At 39.4% G+C, this 22,335-nt stretch overlaps 1 protein-coding gene across 1 annotated transcript in view; it reads right to left on the bottom strand.

Moving 5' to 3' along the window:
- The window catches only part of LOC130844974 (guanine nucleotide-binding protein G(q) subunit alpha), a 280,960-nt gene that overhangs the window by 88,897 nt on the left and 169,728 nt on the right, over positions 1-22,335 (bottom strand). The window contains exon 3 of the mRNA XM_057721434.1: positions 637-791. Within this exon, the coding sequence (XP_057577417.1) occupies positions 637-791 (155 nt within the window). The remainder of the gene's footprint in view (positions 1-636; positions 792-22,335) is intronic.

The following is a 22,335-nucleotide window of genomic DNA, read 5'->3' as shown; positions in this document are numbered from 1 at the left end:
ACAAATCTCTCTGGGATGCAAATCTCTCTCAGGACACATGATTTTGATTGACAGCTCACAAAATTATTCTGGAATGCATGCAAAATTAGACTCACACGCACTTTTCATGCAAAGGCAAATTTATCCATCAACATAACAGTGGTTCCCAGAAAGCAGTCAAGGTTCTGTATATGGAAACTAGAAACCAGGAAGTCAGATGTTTGAGAAGCCAGAATGAAACGTATTCGTTTGCGGTTCTTAGTGTGCGTAGGTGTTTTCCAGCATATGAATAAGATCAGAAATTTGCATTAAAAATTATTATTACAAGATTTCAAGTCATAATGAAGCACGTGTTTGAGAATCACTGGTTTACAATTTTGGGAAGAGACAGGTTAGTGAAAGCAGATTCCTAGTCTCCAGTTTGTTTTTCAAACAGAAAACAGTAAAAGAAATACTCTCCCTGACTCAAGATGCCAGTGCCTTACAATATAGTTTAAATTTATGAGGTTGGCACAAGTTTACTACCTATACTTCCTAAATGTGCAGTTAGAATCAGATACGATATACAAATTACAGAACACAGATGGTCTCACTGCAGAGCACCTGCACATGAATGTAAAGAGAAAGATCCAGAGGGCCTCCTGGAGGAATACTCACTATTTGGTGGAGTCAGATAACTGATATTCTCGTCGTCTGTCATAGCATTCCTGGATTCCAGGATCGTTCCATAAACTCTTTATTGCATCTACGTATGGATTCTCAAAAGCAGACACCTTCTCCACATCAACTTCTCGAACTAATTGTGCATGAGCCTGTTTTAAAAAAAAAAAAAAAGCAAGCAGTTTTAATCTCCTTTCCATCACTGAAAATTGCCTTTGGTTTGCACTTTGTGCACAAGTGAGGTCTTTCCTCATATACTGGTTTTCAGACTGGTTTATAATACAGTAATGCTTGGGGACTTCCCTGATGGTCCAGTGGTTAAGACTTTGCCTTCCAATGCAGGGGGCGAGGGTTCGATACCTGGTCAGGGAGCTAAGATCCCACGTGCCTCGGGGGGAGCTAAGATCCCACGTGCCTGGGGGCCAAAAAACCAAAGCATAAAACAGAAGCAATATTGTAACAAATTCAATAAAGACTTTAAAAATGGCCCACACCAAAAAAATAAAGTAATGCTTCTTTTTGTTTTCCTTAGATAAAACCCAGTCCCAGAGACTTTCCTGGTGATCCAGTGGTTAAGAATCTGCCTTGCAATGCAGCGCATGTGGGTTCGATTCCTGGCCAGGGAACTAAGATCCCACATGCCATGGGGCAACTGAGCCCACGCACTGCAACAAAGAGCCCTGCTCTACAACGAAGAGCCTGCATGTCGCAACGAAGATCCCACATGCCGCCAACTAAGACCCGACACAGCCAAATAAATAAAATAGACAAATAAAAAGTCTCCTTAAAAAACAAAAGACTTACCATTAAAAATAATAATAATAATAATAATAAAAATAAGACCAGTCCCAATCTTTCCCTCTAGAGTAAACCTTGAGGCTACCTAAAGCTGACCAGGGAAAAGCAGACTGTGCAGCTCCCATCAGAACAATGAGGATGTCATGCTATGTATAATGACTGTTTTCAGGTGATGATCATAATCCTGAAACAATGTTATTAAATGGAAAAAAAGACAGAAAAACTTATCCCTTCTATGTTTATAGTTTACTATAATCAAACACATAATAAACTCAGGCCGTAAGTCTTAGCAGAAACTCCTCAACTAATCAGGATTAGTTTCTATAGTTTGTTTTTAGGATAGGGTGTAAGACCACTAGAAGAACAGTTACTATTAATGATTTAATTTGAACAACAGTAACCATGCCCCCCTTCCACTCCCACACACCCGAATTTCCAGTATTTATTGTATATCTGCCTTGCCTATATTATCAGAGTGAGGACTCTATTCAATTCTTTTTAACGTGGAAAAAGGACTGTTATTTTCATTATACGACATTTAGTAGGAAAGAGGTAAAAAGATTTTTTAAAAATTTTCAACAAGATTGAAATCAAAATGTTGTATGGTCAACCCCCAAATTAACCAGCACATACCACTGCCTAACAGGCTCGATCAAAATAGGTTTCAGGGGTGTAGTGTACATGTAAATTATACAGCACATAAATATGCAAATCAACAAATATACCTAATTATCTTGAAAACTGGAGGCAGATGGCTGATAATTTATTAAAACAGTCTTGATTGTGTACAGATATACAAACTTCTGAACTCAGTTAGTGAATGGCTATCTTGGTTACATATGACCTAATTATTCCTTTCAGAGAGTTTTAAGCAGATAGAATTTAATAAATTTAACCTTGTTATTAAGCCTGTTTGGTTCCCAATCTTTATCTTCCTCTTCATCCCATAAGAGGGAAGGGCCCCATGTCGTCAGACTAATCTTGACTTAAATAAGGTTTTAACAAGCCCAACATGCCGGGACTGAAGAAACCACCTCTCTTGCTAGTTCTGCTCTGACCCTGACAGCCAGATCTAGCAAGTGAGAAGCCCTATAGCTCTGGTCGGCACCCCAATCTTGGGAAATGGATCCCTATAGTTGTTTTCTGTACCTAGTCCCTGCCCAGGTAATCTGTTTTTATCCTGCCAGCCATCTTGCCACCCTGAAGTCCTGTTTCCAAGTCTCACTCCAGGTGGGCCTCCCTGAATCACAGCTCCCCGTGAGACGTCCCCTTCGAAAGCAGTATCACCGGCTCCCCAATGGATCCCCAGTGCTGTGCTTCGCCTGGCTCTGTAGCACCTGTTGCTCCGGGTCCGTACTGGTCCCACCTGCTCTGCCTTCTGCCTGTTCACGTGGATCTCCTTGAAGCATAAAACACTGGCTGTGGGGCCTCCTCCACTCTGCCCAGCAGGCATGTCTCATACCTTCACAGGTATGCCTAATGTCACCCTTCCACCCCTGCCTTTCTGCCCTTGCTCACTTATTACAAACGAGTTCTAACTCTTCGTGCCCTGAGACATGATAATGATCACCAGTGGTATAATCCTCAGTTAGAGTCCCCATGACTGCGTCTGTTTTACAGGGTTCTTTCTCTAGAGGCTTCTGCGCATCCTGGAGGGCAGAGGTGGGGCAGAAACGGGGATGTACAGGATGGTCTCCTGCTGGATACACTCTAAAAACACGGTTTTAATCTTACTCTACTTCTTCTTATGACACTGAATAAGCTGCTGAATCTGTAGTCTCTAGTAGGGAACATCCTGCTCCAACCACCTCATGTAACTTATTATTGTGCTACAATACAGTAGGTAAGTGGTTCTCGAAAGGTGGTCCACTCACCAGTGGCATCACCTGGGAATTTGATACAATGCAAATCCTTTGACCCTACCTCTAACTTTTTGAATCAGAAACTGATTAGCAGTCTCTGTTTTAAGAGGCCCTCTGGATGATTCTGATGCATGGGAAAGTTTGAGAACCACTGCAAACTATCAAGTATCACATAGACACTAGCTGTGGTGGTCATAACTAATTGTCTGGCTGGCCATAGAACTGCTATTGGAAACTAAAGAGAAGAGGTCCAGAAAGGCAACAGCACTCCAAAGCAAAGGGCATTATAAGGACCAGTAAGCCACAGAAAAGAGTAAAACAAGCTGGATGTAGGCAATAGGGAGTGGTAGGGACTATGGCACAGTGAGAAACACACACCCTAATTAAAGAGGACAGCTGCTATTTCACTCCAACTAATTGTTGCCATTGGGATACAGGCCCAGTGTTGCCAGATTTTCCGATTTATCAAGGGAAGCCAAAAATCTAGATTTTTCCATGAAATATCCCTAATTTTTTTTCTTGGCAATGCTATAAAAGATAAAGTATATCTGTGCCTGAGTTGGATCAGGTACCACTCATTTGCTTCTCCATTTATTTCCCTAATAAGATTGACCAACAACACTTTGTCCTACACAGAACCTGGAACACAGTAACTGGTCACTTAACACATGCTAATGAGTAAGTAATTTTGCAGCACTTTTCTACAATGATAAACTATTATACTATCCATAGGGAGAAATGGTTGAGACCTCTCTGAATTGGGTAGAAGCTACGTGATGATACAGGTTAGTGTAGGTAGTATTTAATACTCACTACACTGGGCTAGCCAGGTCATCTGGAAGGAGTTCTGTATCTGTTTCTAGAGAAGGTAATTTATGCCAGAGAAGACAGTTTCAACAGAGCAGACACTTTCCACTGACAATGAAATGTTTGCTGAACTCCTATGAAATGCTAGGTAATACGGCAATTAAAGACTTAGACACAGTTCCCACAAGGGGGTAGGGGTGGGGTTGGGGGGAACAGCCTATACAGCCTGCAACCAAACAAAGCACAGGATTATGAGCTCCAAGAGCAGAAACAAGAGGGAATATTTGCACTTCCATCTTTAATTTCAGTTGACTGTAAGGACATTTAAATAGACAACATTCTCAACAGTTGTATAACTGAAACGCCTGCTCCTGTAAAATGAGATTACTTTCTACTGTTGGAAAACTCCTCTAATTTCCTATCTTGGTCTATCTCCGTTTGCTTTTTCTTACATCTGGAAGGCCTTCTCTATTCCCTGCTGTACCTTCTTTAGCTTGTCCAGGGGCTGTGATCCTATGCCATCTCTTACAGGAAGATGTTCCTCATGTTCCTCCTCTCCCCCAAAATGTGACCTTTGCATCTTTTGAACCATGGAACTGCCACATTTTGCCTTGTGCTGACAGTTACCTCTTGACTTGTCGTCTTCTAGACTATACATTGAGGGAAGAGGCTGGCTCTAATTTCTTTTGGGGCCCAGCACAGAGTGAGCAGACAACAAATATTTGTCTAACTGCATTTAAAAAGTACATATAAACACAGTGCCAAGTCCTAGAAGTCAAAGTCAAGTTTCTCAAGGAAATCTTTCATCCGTTACCTACTCTCTCAGAACTACATAATCCTTAACAGCTCTTATCTCAGTAGCTAGTGTGCATCTATTTCTGTGGCATTTCTGAGTATCCTTCTTCCTGATCACTATAAGTTCAGGCTCAGCACTGAAGTATCAGGGTCGAGCAGAGTGCCTGCCACCGATGCTCAATAAACATTTGTTGAATGAAGTACACAAGGAAGGAAGAGTGGAGATTACACTAAACCAGAAATTGGGACACCTAAATTCTAGGCCTGGTTTTAGCCCTAACACAGCTATAACTCTTAGAAGAAACTACTTTACCTCTTTAGAACTTCATTTTCCTGATCCACAGACTAAGCAATTGAAACAAATCATCTCCCTAAGGCTTCATCTAGCTGTAAACTGCATGACTGTAAATAAATACATCTGGAATGCATGGAGCACCAAGGAGTCACAACACTGTCCCTCCAGGAGCACATAATACATCATTTACTGCAACAAGGCCTCACTATTCTAAACAGTGCCTGACGATAAAGGGCAGAACATGGTTAAGTCTGTACGTGTGCGATGATACATGGGGGCTGAGCAAGCAGAACTCTGAGATAGAGAGATCGGACAGGTGTCAGAGAGAAGACAGGATTTAGCTGGCGGGTGGAGATGAGGATGCGTGACTTCTGAGGAGGAGGAATAGATACACAAAGGCTCAGTAGACTATTTAAATAAACATGGCACTCTCTTTTAACTGTGGAAAAAAACAGTCTAGTGAGGAAGTTTCATGCTGAAACTTCCTTCATGCAAATTAACCTCCACAGTGGAAGCTATAATATTAATCTCAGCTATGAACCATAATTCAACCTCCACCAACTATGAAAGTATACTGGCCTCAAAAAACAGAAAGATCACCACTTTGCCTTCATCCAGGTCAGAATTTTTAAGTCACTTTTATTGCCTCCTAAGCTTTGTTTTTTAATTCCATCTTTGCTGTTTTGTAAAATGACATTCGAATATAATCAACTGTAATTTGCATTTATGTAAAAGCTTTCACCTGAAGTTCTCAAGTTATTTAAAAGTATGACAGCATTTTACAAAACACACATAGAATTTTTTAAATGCCTATATAAATGTCCTCAATGGAAGTGCAATCCTCACATTTTTTTTGGTAAAAAATATTCTGTATGCGGAAAGAATATTTTTTAGTATAATATGTTAGGGTAGGAAGATAAATTAGACCCTTTCCTATTTGTCCAAATGTCAGACGTGAAGTAGTAAAAATCACAAGTAATTACATGAAATTAAACAATTACTAATGAAAAAGGCTATGATGAAAAGGAAAGAAGTCATTTCTAATAATATAAATAACAATTGACTACCCTTTTAATTTTGAGTACACAGAAAAGCAAAACAGGTATGAGTTAATCATATAAACAAAATGCAAAATACTATTCTATTTTGTTTCAAGTTACACCTGAACACACTGGATGGAAATACTTAATACTGAATGCTAGCTTTCAGAATTCTCAGCAAGCTGGTGGCAAGCCTCAGCGGGAACACTGTGAGCACTAAGTAGCTACTCTTAGGAACTCTGGCAGAACTCTAGGGAAAGACCACATGGAAACCGCAGGATGTGCCAGTGTGGTAATGTCTTGTGTTTGTGATGCGGTGGGCATAAAATTCAGGTAAATCTTAGATATGTTGATATTTCCAAGCTTGCTTCAGCAAAAGGAAGGAAGAACTGAGTTCCCACCACGGTGAGTCTTACCCTGCCCACAGAAGGCCAAGCCTTCCGATGAAATAAAAAGGATCTTATAGTCACTTTGGGAGGATTTTCAAAAACTCATTAACAGCTCCAGGCGACTTTAGGCTGGAATGTCACACCTATTCCGGTTCCTACATTCTAGAAGTAGAAAACCAAATGGTAACTTCCACATTTGTTGAAGCTCTTAGACACAAATATTCAGCTCATTAGGGCTGCTCTGCTTGAAAGGATGCCCAACACACACAGAGGGCCTCTGAATTAGAAAAATTCTGAACTGCTGTCTATGTTTTAATCCTGAACCAAGGTGCACATCTTCTCACTCCTTTTTCTTTATTCTCCCCGGTGCTTATTTCCATTTTGGCATTTGATTATAAATTATGAAAAAAAAAAAAAAATTCCCTGACTTTTTTTTGTTTTCTTCTCAAAGGAAATACAGGGTAAAATGATGGACCTCGGGATCAGATCTCTGTGTTGTAAATCCCACCTCCACCCACTACTACTTGAGCATGAACCTGCGCAAGCTATTTAACATCTCTAAACCTCTGTTTCCTAATCTGTTAAATGGGGGTAATGATAGCATTTATTTTAGATGGTTAAACAACAGAACGAATGTAAAACACTTAAAGGAAGAGCCTAACACCCATAGCTGCTAAGTGTTTAAAAAGCAAAAGAAAAGGAAAATAGCACAGGAAACATACAACATGTGGTATACATACTTACTTGTTCTGTGACCTTGGGCATATCACCCACCTTTATTTGCTCAAATGTGAGACAACATTCTAGAGATCACCCTGGATAACAGATCTCAAAGAGTCCTCAAATTTGCCAAAAAAAACCCTTAAAACTTCCTACTGGAAACTTGGGCAAGAACTATCATTTTTTGGACCACTTCACCTTCTCTGATTTCATCACAATTTGAACAGCTGACCTTCATTAAGATGCACTGAACACAGAGTGACAGTTGTTGATGCATTTTCTTATGGGCACTACTGCATAAATGACAGAGAAAAGAACAGTCACACCAAGCTGCTGCAGGCTGGCTTCACGTAGCCAGGGACTCATTCCTACAGAACAGCCTTTCCACACTTACCACTCAACTCATGGTTCAGCAACATTGCAAATTACTACATGACACAGCCTTTTGAAATTCCTGATGAAGATTATAAATCCTGTGTGTGGAATCTTTCAGTGCTAGGGATCTACTGATTCTCCTTTGCTAAAGCACCCACATCACTCTTTACCCTGCTATCACAAGAACAGAGTAGGTATCTGCAGATGCTCAAGACCCTTACATAAAATGTCACAGTACTTGCATATGACCTACACACATCCTTCCATATCCTTGAAATCATCTCTAGATTATTTATAAAACCTAATACAATGTAAATGCTATGTAAATAGTTTCCAGGGCACAGCAAATTCAAGTTTTGCTTTTTGGAACTTTCTGGAATCCCCCCTCTATTTTCTATCCTTAGTTGGTTGAATCCACTGATACAGAGGGTGGACTATACCAAATATCTCACTGAGCAATCCAGAGAAGCAAAGTTAGCAAAGAAGAAGACCAGGTATAAGAGCTTGAGATCAAACAAGGCTTCAATCATAACTCTGTCATACTCCAGCCCTGTGTCTTTAGGCTGGTCTCTCAACTTTCCTGAACCTCAGCTACCTCATCTACGAAATGGGAAACTAATTCATTTTAGGGCTGTTAGGAAAGTTATAAGAATTGTTTTAAAATACCTAAAACAAGTATTAGAGTTACTATGAAATCTTACGGTTTTTCAAAATTACCATTAATAAATATTAATTATTTCAACAAATACTTTTCTACCATATGTCAGGTAATACACTAGACACTGATGAAGCAGATAATCTGTGTTAAATAAAATGTCCCAGGTAGCAAAATATTACATAAGAAAGTTTATTAAACTGTTATATATTATTCTACTTTAAGATTTTACAAATTGATTTATTATCATTATTAGATCTGCTTTTCTGTGGTTAGAGCTTTACTTTTAATCTTTATTAGGGCATTCACCAAGGTAATCGACAACTATAAGGAACACTGCCTTTCCCCAAAACCTTTGCTAGAAATGTGTTTCTCTTTTTGGTTTTGCTTCGCTGTAAGTTACATTTGCTTATTCTAATATATAGCAGATTCCTTCTTTGATGGAGAAAATACTCCTTCACTGTTTAAAACGTTCTTTCTCTTAAAGAGCCCCATCTCCTCCTTGGCTCTACCACTCTACATTTCATGCAGAGATTCTTCTGTGTAGCCCTCTTCTCATCATTTTCCTTTCTCATGCTCGTAGGCCATGTCATAATCATCAGGATCAATGGTGCTGTAGATCAGAGCCTGATGCACCACCGCATAACACACACCCAGCAGTTCCCAAGGGTCTGCGGACTGATGCGACTACGTGGTTCCATTATGAAGACTCTCGCCCTCAGGTCTATAAAATCTTGGGATGAAACAAAAAAACTGTGCACTCTTTGAAATGCTACTTATTACCTTCATGGTTATGACGGTAATACACACACACACACACACATTACGAAAACTACAAAAAAAGTTTCTTTTCGAAGAGCTTATTCAAAGTCACAATGATGAAGAAGAAATGAGAAAAGAAGATTCTTTTAAAGATATACATAGTTATTAAGATTCAAAGAATTAGGTACACTTGTATGGCTGCCTTCAAAGACTATTTTAGGACCATTAGTTACTCGGGATTTTAATGGCTGTCTACTTGAAAAGTGGGCGCTGGAGCCAAAGTCAGATACCTGTAGAGAACGATGTTCATAAGAAGTTTAACAGATGGTCCGTACTGCAGAACTCAGAACCGTTAACCCGGCAATGGTGCTGGGAATCCACGGGCACAGGGTGAGGGTGAAGGCATCACTGAATGACCATGGCAGCATTTCTCCCTTAGATCAGTCGATGAGACTGGTGTTCTCATAAATCACACTTTGAAAAACACAGATCAGAGACCGAGACACCCAACAACCAAGTGGGGACTGATTTTACACAAGCAAAACAACGGTCTGACTGATGCCCCCCCACGCTGGCATAATAGGCTAATGCCTGCTTTATAGATTCACATCATCCTCACCGTTGAGTTCACATTTTGCATGTGGTTCATTTCCTGAAATTACTTCTTAGAAAAAACATAATCATTTTAGCCCTTTGCAACGTCTGGGCTCCTACAATCTTATTAACCAGAGGAGTGTGCTGCTGCTGGTTTGGAATTTTATTTTGTTTGACAATAGGAAAAACAGATTAAGAAGATTTCCCTGCTCAGCTTGGTAGACGCTCAGACAAAGCTGAAAAAAAAAATTGAGAGAACAAGCTCCTAATGAAGGGCAGTCCAGATGTACCCGGCTATCTCAGGGTCCTGCAGAGTCTTTCTGGGATACCTACTGTGAAACCTGACCACTGCAGCTTCAGAAACTGTGTTCAGGAAAACTGAAAGTAAAAGGCTCACAGCCCTAGAATTTTGCAGAAGAAAAGGAACTTCCTAGGATACGTGTCTAAATACCTGGTTAACTCAGAGATCAAGAAACTGTTCCAATAGTAAGAATATAAAAAGAATCCACAGCAATGATGCCTACTTGTCCCATGAAGAAGAGTAAAGAAACATCTCGAATCTGAATGGGAAGAAGGGAAGAGAAATAAGAGAACCCACATCTTGCTAGGCGCTTTTGGGGGGCAAATAGTAGTATATATAATTTGTCACTTTGAGGAAGGACCTAAATTTCAGGAAGATTACAGATAAGAATCAATTGCAAAAAGTTACTTGGACCAATGTTGAGAAACTGCTAACTTTCTAGTGAGAGTATGATATAGTTTCTAGTGTATATTAACAATAGTTAATGCTATATATCTTTGAAATATCATTTATTGACCAACACATCAATTATATTGGTATTGTTAACATGTTTTCAAACATAAAATTCTTTCTAAAAAATAAAATTTTCATATATCCATATAGAGTAAAGAAAAACAAAACAAAGAGTTTTCTTGGTATATTCATGTATTTTAGTTATGTTCTTAGCCATATGTGCTTCTAATATCACATCCCTGACATTTTTAAGAAGACTATATTTTTTCCCTATGGACATATCATATAACTATTTCATAAAATTGCCTACAATATTCCTCAAAATTGCATTAACCACTTTAGGCTAACAAATTTGAAATTATAACATTTTCAATTGAGTCCTTCTCTATAAACCTTAATATTTTTAATTGAAAAATATTCTCCCGAGGGGCTGAAATATCTGGTAAGCACAAAACAAATTCTGCTAAATGGGAGGTATTCTTAACTCTATTGTTTTTTCAAATGCAAATTTGTAAATATTTCAGTTCAAATATTCTCATAGGAAGTATCTCATTTATCAGTTCATAATATTATTTTTCCACAGATACTTGCAGGAAATAAAACTCAAGATTGGTAGATTATCACAGCTTGTTTGAACACAATTATGACTTTTGTGTGAGTCATAACTAATTACAAGTACATTTCTGCTCCATAGGCTTCTTAATTTAATAAATGCTTTATCATGACACTGTGCACCATCAAGTACCACATTCATATCATGACCACAAAATATTTTTATTTTCAACCTTTTTTAAAGAAGCAAAACATTTATAGTATTCAAAATAATGAGAGATTTCACTTTATCAAAATGAACTACCAAAAGCTGCACCTTGATCTCATGAATTAAAAAAGCGAGAAAACCAAACCATCAATTGTTTGCAAAGATTTCCTTTTGCTAAGGGAGTTAATAGATTAATAATTATTGCCTCATTTTTTTGCACCTGAATAAGAAAACTTGTAATAAAAAATGAACTAAATTAACTTGGAAGGAAAGTCACTTGATCTAAATGAAAAGTCATGCTTCACAGAGTAATACAGAAATGCATTTCCTGCAGCTGTCCATACTAAAACGTCATCTTTGGGCACAATCTTCTGAATACAGCAGCTAACTTTTTTTTTTTGGCACACGGGCTTAGTTGCTCCGCGGCATGTGGGATCTTCCTGGAGCTGGGATCGAACCCATGACCTCTGCATTGTCAGGTGGATTCCCAACCACTGCGCCACCTAGGAAGCCCAGCAGCTAACTTTTGAAGTAGATGCTGCCACTTTTTCAGCAGACCTGCGTCTTTCGAATTTTTTGTGTTTGATGATATCACTTTGACTGTAATGGTGGATAATAAATATCAACAATTTTGTACAAGTTATATATTACCATTCACTTTCTTGAGAAACAAAAACTCAGTATTAAATTTTTTGTTAAATATGCATTTTCAGGGCTTAAAAAAAAAAGTCTATTGCGGCCAAAAGAATTTATTACGAACTAAAAGCATTATCAAACAATAAAACCAACAGCCGTAGATGTACACCAAACAATAAATGATGAAACCATGGAAGCAAAAGATGTTATGGCAAGACCACCATGGCAAGACTGCTTAACCTAGATTTTTCCATATACATCTCATATACACCTAATGATTTTCCACTGACCCTGCTCACTGAAGATCTGGTGTGCTAGTGTTCCTCACAGCCTATAGACCAGAGCACAGCGTGACAGGCTAATAACCAATGGATGACAAAGGCAGCAGCAACGCATCCTCCTCTAACAGCCTAGGCACTGGAAGGAGTGGGCTGTCCCCAGTCACTCTGGTCCACGTTTATTCCACAGTAGCAGTGAGTGCCCACGTGCTGTCTTTAAGAGAGATGCCGTTACACTGCATCTGGGAAGGATTTGGAAAAAGAGTTGGAACTTCTTTCGGATTTAACCAAGTGCTCAAGTGAGCAATCTGTTCAATTTCATGGGCAGAATTTGGAAATACTAAGTGAAAGTCTATCAAATCCATCCTGGCTTATTTTAATGCAGCTATTAATGAGAATACTACATTAAAAAATGAGAAACTAGAACAAACGCTCAACTAGCAGGATGCTGGGACAAGATGTGTAAACCAAAATTTCTTGGGCAAACTAGGACTCAGGGTCCATCTCTGTATGGGGAAGACCTGGGCTAGAAGTGAGCTGATGGTCTGTAGACCTGCTTGGTTTAGTACAAACAATTTTTTTAAACTGGTTAACATCTAAAATTGAGAACTTTTCCATTAAACAGATAAATAGATTTCCCACTTCTCTTGATAAACTGTGAGATCCAGCCACACCATGCCCATATTCCAAGAAGAGGCCATGGCTAGTAAGCTACTATGTGCCCTCACTATCGTCAGTAATAAAGGGAGAGAGGATAATTCTTTATGGAAGTGAAGATATTCTATGTCCTATAATGCCAAAACTACCTACCTAAGTAACTAATAACTAAGTTGTGTCAAAGAATAGAACCTGTCCAGCTTCACATTACCTGCTTGGCCCTGAAGAAATCTGATTTTATACCCCACCCTCCACCCCCAACTCCTGCAGTTTGTGTAATTCTTACGTTCTTCGGGTGATAAGGAGGCTTATATACTCTGCATAAGAGGAACTGAGAATTCCATCGTATCTGACTCTCACCAGCGTGCACTGTCTCAGCTTCCTGGGCAGGATCTGTTAAAAAATGTTGTGTACCTGTGATCTTCCAGTATCTTCCCCTCACCATCCCCTTAAATTATACCCTAGAGCTGTGGTTACACTGAACTGTGAATGTTTGAGTTATGAGTTCCAATCCACCCCAATCTAACCAAGGGAACTGGGGCATGTGTTAGGTGGAAATTGGTACCATATGGTTTGGGTTGTTACAGGTGGCCATGACTATCATAAGGTGTGATGCACTGGAAGGGCCTGTGCCTTTGGAGTTTCATCCATGCTCCCATTTACTTGCTTTGGGGCTTCTCCAAGCTTCAATTTCCTTATCCCTAAATTGAGATAATGATACCTTCATCATAGCACTGTTATAAAGTTTGAATGTAATACTACACATAAAACAGCACAGTAACAAGCACACACTAATGGCTCGGTAAACAAAAGCAGCCTTTAGTCTGTACTTCAGATATGATCCAAGGGGAATTATGGAGAAATATCTTCAACCCAGCTCTTTTCTCACATTTAGTGAAATAACCCTTTGTGGGGAGGTGGGGGTGGTTCAATTTTAGGGAATCTACTCCAAAAATATAAAATAATTTCCATGACCAACATGCTATAAAGCACTAACAGCTGGATATCTTAAGGAAACGCTATTTTAAACTCTTACTTAAATTATGGGTTATATACAATAATTATAGTGACCACTGGTGATTATTTTACAGCTAAAACTAATAGCAGCATGTTAAATTTTATTCACATACAATTTTTGTTTTGGTCTCCATAGGTAAACCCAAATCTCATCATACTGTATTCAACTCAATGTTGAGTTTTCAAAACATGCAAAGATCATAACTTGACTAAAACCTTTCCTTAGACACCCAAATAGATGTGCATGAAGATTTTATCAGATATTATATATCCAGATGTGCTCTTCCCCTTAAGTTCTGATGAGCTTCCCATGGAAAGCTGACTGGTGACGTAGCACATGGGCTGTGAAATAAAACCAAACCAAATCCATCTTTATATAACTCAAAAAGACTTAGCATTTTCACAGCGTTTTCAGGAAGATAAAAATGCATACTGCCTCTTTTATGTGTTCTTATATCTATTTTTGAAAAGCTTTCATGTAATTTCTAAATTTAGCCCCTACTTCCTTTTTACTGTGCCATCTGAGCTACAATCCATCTCTGATAACATTCTTCTCTTCACTCCAAGGAACCGCCATAAAAACCAACCCTCAGAAGGAAGGTAACCCGTCACTAACCTCTTCTTGCGGAGAGCACACAATGACCACTTTCTTCCCTTCTGCAGTTTCTGTGGGCACCATCTACATATATTTCAAAGTTCCCTTCAGTTGGTGGTAGGAAATATCAACCTTTCTAGAGCTTCAACATCTTTTATCAAAATGACCTCTTGCTAGGAAAATGTGTTAAAGGGGGAAATTCATCTCTTTTAACCTACGGAAGAAGATTGAGGGGAAAGAAAACAAAAAGAAGGCGCAGCAAAGAGAGAGCTGGTGTGCTGGAATGAGGTTAAAAACAATGGTGCACACGTAGATAGGAATTTCAGAATAGTTTATCTGGATTAATTATCATTCTATGAAAATGTTCTTCTCTTTTTGTTTTCCAGTCATTAATACCAGATTTAGTAAGGATGAATTATACAGAGAGAAAAAATTTTGATATGAGGAGAAGACTTCTGGCAATGCAGTCATCCCTCGCTATCTGCGGGCACTGGTTCCGAGAGCCCCTGGAATACCAAGCACTGCAGTTGCTCAAGTCACAGATATAAAATGGTGTGGTACAATGAATACAGCTGGCCCTCCATTTCTGTGGGTTTCGCATCCCCGGCTTCTGCATCTGCGGATCTGAGTGTGTAGCCAGTAAATATACCACAGGAGTCTTGCACTTATGAAATAAATCACTGGTCACAAATAGCAGTAGCCCTTAATTAAAAAGCTAACCTACAGATCTGGAGAAGAAAGGATGTGTGGTGGGAACTCAGTCCTCCAAGAATCCTGTCCATCCTCCCACTTAAGCCTTTCTTAATTATTCTTATCTTCTTGGGGCATTTACAGTCTTCAAAAAACACTTGTTGGGCACCAAGCTATATACTACCTGGTGCTGCTATTTAAGTGCTCCATGTTTGTATGTATAGAATTTCCAACAATGCTGCAAATTACTTCAGGGTAGGACTGTCTAATACTCCTCACATTCTAGCACAATGCTAGGGCTACTCAATAAATATTCTACAGTGAAAATGAACTGTCTTCCTTTCTGATATTTGTCCAGAAATGTGACCTAACAAGACTGAGGATAAGAAGAAAAAATGATCAGTACTGGACAGAAGAAAGAGTCCTGCCCAGGAAGTTTGGAAGTCCGGCTGGGCCCCTGGTATGATCTTAGACTAGTTTCTCAATCTGTATAGGTTAAGTGTTGATTTCTGTAACTGAGTTACTGGACTAGAGACTGGCGGAGGTACCCTGCCCTTATGGTTACACATTCAAACATAAACAAGAAATTAAAATATTTATCCAATGGTATGACATGGACATGGGTCAAACAGAACAGAGCAGAGCTCTGGACTTCCTCTGCCATGCCTCACATCAACATTTTAGCTCCTGGACCATGAAGAGGTCAAGAGTGTCCCAGGTGCTGGAGTCACTCGAGGAACTTAGGGCAGGGGCTATATTATAACTTAACAAAATTTCAATGCTGGTACAGTGGGCAATGGGTGAGGGCTGAATACCAACTCAGCCTGTAAGTAATATCTTTGAATCATAAAGGCATTAATTTTATTCAAAAGTTACTGTTCATCTGATGCTACAGCACTAAAAGCTGCCAATAAAGTGAAAACAGAAATTCCCACCAACACTGTCAATAATGGGTCTTTTTCATTATGCTCCTTCCCATACTTCTAACTCAAAACTTTTATTTTTTTCTGAGGTAGCCATTCTAGAACTCCCAGATTTTCCTCAATAGCATGAGTTCATCTTGCAATGAGGAACCCAAACCACACTCCGTTCCCTGCCCTGCTACATAAATGAAGTGTAACGGTCAAGAACAGACCTAACTATAACCTTGGTTCCACAGATGAAGAAAGTGTTATTTTCTGTTCCCAATAAAATCCCTGTGACATGTGACAGCAGTCGGGGGCTTGAGACCCCTGTGGACACAGAGGCAGCTCGTGGCACCCCAGCAGCCCCGAGAGCCAAGAGGATGAAAAGAATAGCGGAGGGGACCGATGTAACCCTTGCACAAGTGGTACTAAGTATTACTTAGTGGTAGTGAGTATTAGTACTTGGCTGAACATTGGAATCACCTGGGGAGCTTTAAAAAACACGTCTAGGTCCCGCTCCTGGAGACTCTGATTTAACTGGTCTGGGAAGTAACCAAGGTTTTATAATGCTCCCTAGGTGATCTAATGTGTGGCCAGAGTAGAGAAACACCGGTGGAGACCTTGGTCTCCAGAGCATGGGGCACATACCCATCCACTGGGTGCAAGAAGAAACTATCAAAAGCTATGTGTTTAATCGGAAAAGGAGAAAGATAGCAAGTTTTCCTGTACTTAATGGATGGAATGACAATGGCGCCCTCATCTGTCTGATGGCTGTGTATGGTGTCCAGGAGTCATGAGTGAAGGTAGGGGGTTCCTGAGGAGTCCTCACTCCTTTGTTCATTTCCAGTGTGATGCTCATACCCCCATTAATATGTCCCCAGTCAGTAATTTACAGATTCTAGTACCTTAAAGAGAAGAATCCTGACGACAGTTTATAAGGAAAAGGGGAATAGTCAGGAAGACATTTTGAGCCATGATAGGTTTCCTAATTACATGAGGGCAAACTACTTACCAGAACTGTAGAACCTGGGACTTCCCTGGTGGTCCAGTGGTTAAGAATCCACCTTCCAATGCAGGGGACTCGGGTTCTACCCCTGGTCCGGGAACTAAGATCCCACATGCCCCGGGGCAGCTAAGCCTGCACGCTCTAGAGCCCACACACCACAACTAGAGAGACCTTGTGCTGCAACTACTGAGCCCTTGAGCTCTGGAGCCCAAGTGCCGCATTGAAGAGCCCACATGCCTTAATGAAAGATACCACAACTAAGACCCAGTGAAGCCAAATAAATAAATATTTTCTAAAAAAAAGAACTGTAGAACTCAAAGAAGAGCTGCACATTTTTCTTTTATAAAATGACAAGTGTTCCAAATATGCTGACCTTTTTTTTTTTAGTCATGACAAGGGGCTGAAAGAGCAGCTTTATTTAGCTGATATTTTTATAAAAATAAACATATTTAAACTATCTCTTCAAGGCCAAAAAGCATTTTACCAATGAGTGAGAGAGAAATCACTAAGAAACTTGAGCTGAGGAAAGAGCATTTTTGAAAATGGATGTTTGGAAACATTCCCACTGTGATGTGATTTTGTTGTTAAAACCAATATAAGGTGTGACACCAAGAAAACATAACAAAAACAAAAACAAAAAAGACTATCTTATGTGTAAACTTTACAAGCTAGGGTAAAAAATATTTTTAAAAGTTTTAGTGGGTTTTTTGAACTCATACGTTAAAGCTGAATTATGCAACATCTTTCAATTGGTTTGAAAGAATGGCTGACTGATACCCAGCAAGATGGAAATTTACTAGCGAAATTTCAATTAAAAACCTTCGCATCATCAGTGAATGCGACTGAAAACAAGCACTGTGATTTAGTAGGCGCAGTCAGCGATGCAGCTCCTTGCATTTACAAGTATGTATCTTGTGTGACATCTTTTTATTTATGACACTAAAAATAAGTACTGAATTAAACTGAACTTAGAATTAGACCACTGAATCACTGTCACACAGAATTAATCAATTTTTAAAAACATTAAAATGTTTTATATTACAAAGAGCTCAAAAATTTTATCAAGCATCATTTCATTGCAAGTCAAAACAATTGTTATCGTTGGGGTACATGATCCAAAAAGTGTGCACCATACTGTGTTTAACAGACTAGCCTGTGTATTTGCCCAGCCACTCCAAAATCAGAGATCTGCAGTGAGGAGAGGAGGTTTGCACTGCATACTGTAGGCACCGACTGTGCAGACACTGTTGGCTTGGTAGTGTACAAGGGGAAAAATTAGAAATCCTATCCTCGCGAGTGAGCCATGAAGAAACTTCTGGAACTCTGCTAAAGGCTGGTTTAGAAATCAAGCATAATTGCTTCAGCAGACAAATATATATTTAACTAGTTCAACGAACCTGGGGAGAGATTGTGCCTCATATTTTTACTCTCCCAGTGTCTCACACGATGCTTTTATATGGTGGGTGCGCAAGAGATGTGGTTCACAAAAGCAACACCTTTTTGGTGAAAAAACTGTACCTTCTCAGCAGTGTATCACTAGGGTCCATTTCTACTAAAGCAACACAAAAATCACCATTCTTATCATTGATAATGTGTTCTGATACAATATCTACAATGGTCAGTCACTGGGAGTTGGAAAAATTATTAATTAGTATCCCTGAATTATAAAAAGCCTCTGTTAAATATAGTACAGTGGAAAACTACGAGACAGTATTCTGAGTCCCAGAAGACACCCACTTTCAATGTGTTAGAATTATCTAATTCACACCCCATGTATTAATATTTGGTTTAGCTGCTAAAATCACTAAACATCTTGTTCTTAATATTGTGCCTGTAAAAATGCCTGTGTGATAAAATGGAAACTGTTATATGGAGATTACGTTTTATATGATCACAGAAACACTGTTTCTGCTTTTGTGAAACCTTACCCTGAAAAGCAAATCTTTATGAAAATGGATTAGGTACAGGCAATAAGTATTCACAGCAGTTTTATGTATTCATATACCTCGCTTTTGGTTTCTTTACAATATCAGGGTCTCATGTGACCTAAACTAGTTGTATGCAACTGCCCTTGCCAACTCGCCTCTCAGAACACATTAACTAGCAGAAGAATCCTCCACTGGCTCAGGATCACGTGCTTCTTTCACCTGAGGCGCCCCTGCTCTGGGTATCGGAGGATATAGCGCATGTAGGTCAAAGACATACTTTGCAAAGATTTAAATCCATCCCCAACCTCAGGCAGCATTTAGAGCATCCCTCCACCCTTCCCCTGCTTTTCTGTTTTTCAATATGAGGCACAAAAATCTGAATTTTAGACAAAAATCTCATGCTCCTTAACATTCTCCATGCAGTATCCATCGCATACAACTGTTCTACTCATTTTGTCTTTTGCTCCCTGCTTGCTGATTCACGAGGGAGAGGAGATGGAAAAGGAACAAAGTAAATCCATGCTAGGCTTCACCCACCAGGACATTTCATTTTTCCTTAAACCCAGATGTCCAATAACAAAGCTCTTGCTCTAATTATTCACAATGCTTTCTCTGTTTGAAAGTCAAGATACAGACTAGATATCCAGCTCTGCAGAGTTATATATACTACACTGAGGTGCCGCACTAGAGGGTGGGAAGAAATGGATGGGGTACACCTGGAAGAAGATTCAGGCAGAGATGCCTGGAGTCAAAGTCTATGGTAACAAAATACGTTACCTGGATAGGTGAGAAACCACAGCATCCATAAAGCTACTATTAAAATGCATATTTAGAAAAGCACCAAGGAAACTCCCAAAAATGTGATCTTGGGAGTACCCTAGTCAATGATAACACGTCCTATCTGTCCCACTTCTTGGCAAGGCTAACTGAATGCATGTTACCCTGTCCTGGACTATTTTTCATTTGCTACTAATCCCCCCATTATTTATAGTAGGGTATGATATGGGAAATATTTTATTCTATTTAGTACCTAAACACCTACTTTGTGCCCACCACTGTGGTGGACACTTTAGGAGATACACAGATGCAAATGGTTAGAGAGGCAACTGTAAAGACAAGTAATAAAAGGAAGGAAACTGGAGAAGAATTCAGACAAGGAAGGGTTCAATTAAGAGGTATCCCTCAAGTGCACATTTTGGGGAAATATGCAGATCCCTTCTGGAAGCTCTTCACAAGTTCATCCCCATACTTAAATCTGCGATGCCCCCAGGGGAGGAAGCTGAGAGAGCAGGTCCCCTCATACAGTCACATGATTCACTGCACATGGCCTTGAGCCAAGGGGTACTGGGAACTGAAGCACCGCCCACATGCTGCTGGCCAGGCACACAGTGTCCACTCCCTTCTCCATGTCACACGATGGCACTGCCCCAACAAGGGCAGGCCTGCAGGAAAGGCAGCAATTGTACCAGCCCATAGAAATTTCTCTTCTTTGCCTCCAAGTAGCATGTATAGCACATGCTAATTATGTAATGTCTTGTGCTGTTCTTGCCTTTATATTTTTAAACATCATCTCCCTAGCTAGACTTTCCCTGAGTGACATGTCTCTCCCTTGGGTGATTCCATTCCCTCAGTGGGGCTCCCTTAGTTGGTTCTGAATGCCTGTGTTTCAGATACCTGTTCTGATCACAAGCACAGAGTAAACAACTATGGTTGGTACCCAGCCACTTAAGGTTAATGACCATTCCCCAGGGTGTGTGGTAAAGCCTTCTCATTGCTTTCAAGGGTTTTCTGGTTCATACCTTTATTCCTGGCCATGAATAGACATGAAGCCATTCTTGAAAACATAAATGTGTATCCTAGGCTTAAAGTTTAGTTTCTACTTCTTCAGATGCTCCTGCTGATGAAAAATTGGGAACTGAGCAATTTTTCTGAGAATATCTCTCATATGATATAACAATGGCTTTGAAGAGTGAGGAGGCAAGATCCTTTTCCTCTTTAGGCAGTGAGTCTGGTCAAACACAACTATTTTTAATCCTGCATTCTACTGCTAAGGAGGCAATTTGCTCAATAAGGCAAATTGCAAACGTTTTATGTAAATCCTACAGTTGCCACTCTTTCTTTTGTAGAAACAGGCTCTACACAAGGAGAAGCTGATCCAATAGTTAAAGTATGAAAGACTTGGCGGTTGTAGAAAAAATATTTTCTTCCAACATCTAGGCAAAGACAGTGTCCAAAATTCCTACAGTCTGATAAAATTAAAACCACATGGAAAATGGTGTTGAGTTGGTTTTTCTTTTTCCTTTTTTTTTTTACATAGAGAAAAATATTTAAAAATATGTAATAATACATTTAGAACTTAGGTACTGGATACCAAAGAATAATATCAGTTTTTGAAACCGAGTGTCAAAATTCTCAGTGTTAAAACAGAAAACAAGTGGTAATAGTTGTGCAATAATGTGTCACACTACAACTATAGGCTTGTAACTGCTGAAACAGTGAGAAGAGTTTGAGGCTTTTGTCTTATCCCTCAAATGCACAGCAGGTGAGTTCTGATGGAAGGAGCTCAGTTATAATATTTTTGACTTCCTCATTTTGCTCCCTTGCAGTTTATAGTCATTTTTGGGAAACTGACTATTGAGAGATTAACTATGACATACATTATCAACTGTTAAATAAAAGTGCTCCCTTGCTTTTTTATTCAGTTGTTTAAGGTCCATGATTCTCAGCAGCTATGATTTTATACCTTTAGGCCACCTACAATCGCGATTTCACGGCTTAGATGGATTTTGGTAAAGAAATTTTAAAATTGGGGGCTGTTCTTTCAAATACACTATGACTCCACCTATTTTTGTTTTTAACAAAACACTGCAAAGATCTGCATCATTAGCCAAATTTATTGTACCACATTCTGCAACTCTGGTTGATTTTAGAAAGAACTGCACATCTTACTTTGAGAACAAAGCCTGGCCCACATTTGTTTAGAATGTCCCAAGGCAATCTGATTCCTGGCATGGATGCTGGCAGAGAAGCTGCCTGCAGATACTGGAAAGGTAGTGACTTCTGGCATTTGGTAATAAGTACAGTCTTTGGAATGAACAAGAACCCATGCCCCATCTCCAACCTGCCTTTTTTTTTCTTTTTTTTTTTTTTAAAAAAAACATGCCTAGGAAGATGTGAATAGTGAAGACCTACTTTTGCGTCTCTGAATTGACTGGAGTTTTAAGAGAATTATATAGGCAATGTCTGTCATGGTATTGGTTGAGTTTTCAACTTCAGGTTAACAAGATAACACATTACTGGGCGATGACATACACACTTGTTACTAACTTCAGAGCAGAAGTGACTAGTGAGGAGATGAAATCTAATATTTTAAATCTA

The sequence above is a fragment of the Hippopotamus amphibius genome, chromosome 2, assembly GCF_030028045.1.
Source record: "Hippopotamus amphibius kiboko isolate mHipAmp2 chromosome 2, mHipAmp2.hap2, whole genome shotgun sequence".
Lineage (NCBI taxonomy): Eukaryota > Metazoa > Chordata > Mammalia > Artiodactyla > Hippopotamidae > Hippopotamus > Hippopotamus amphibius.
Note: the sequence above shows the minus strand (reverse complement) of the source record. Positions and strands in the feature narration are given on the sequence as shown.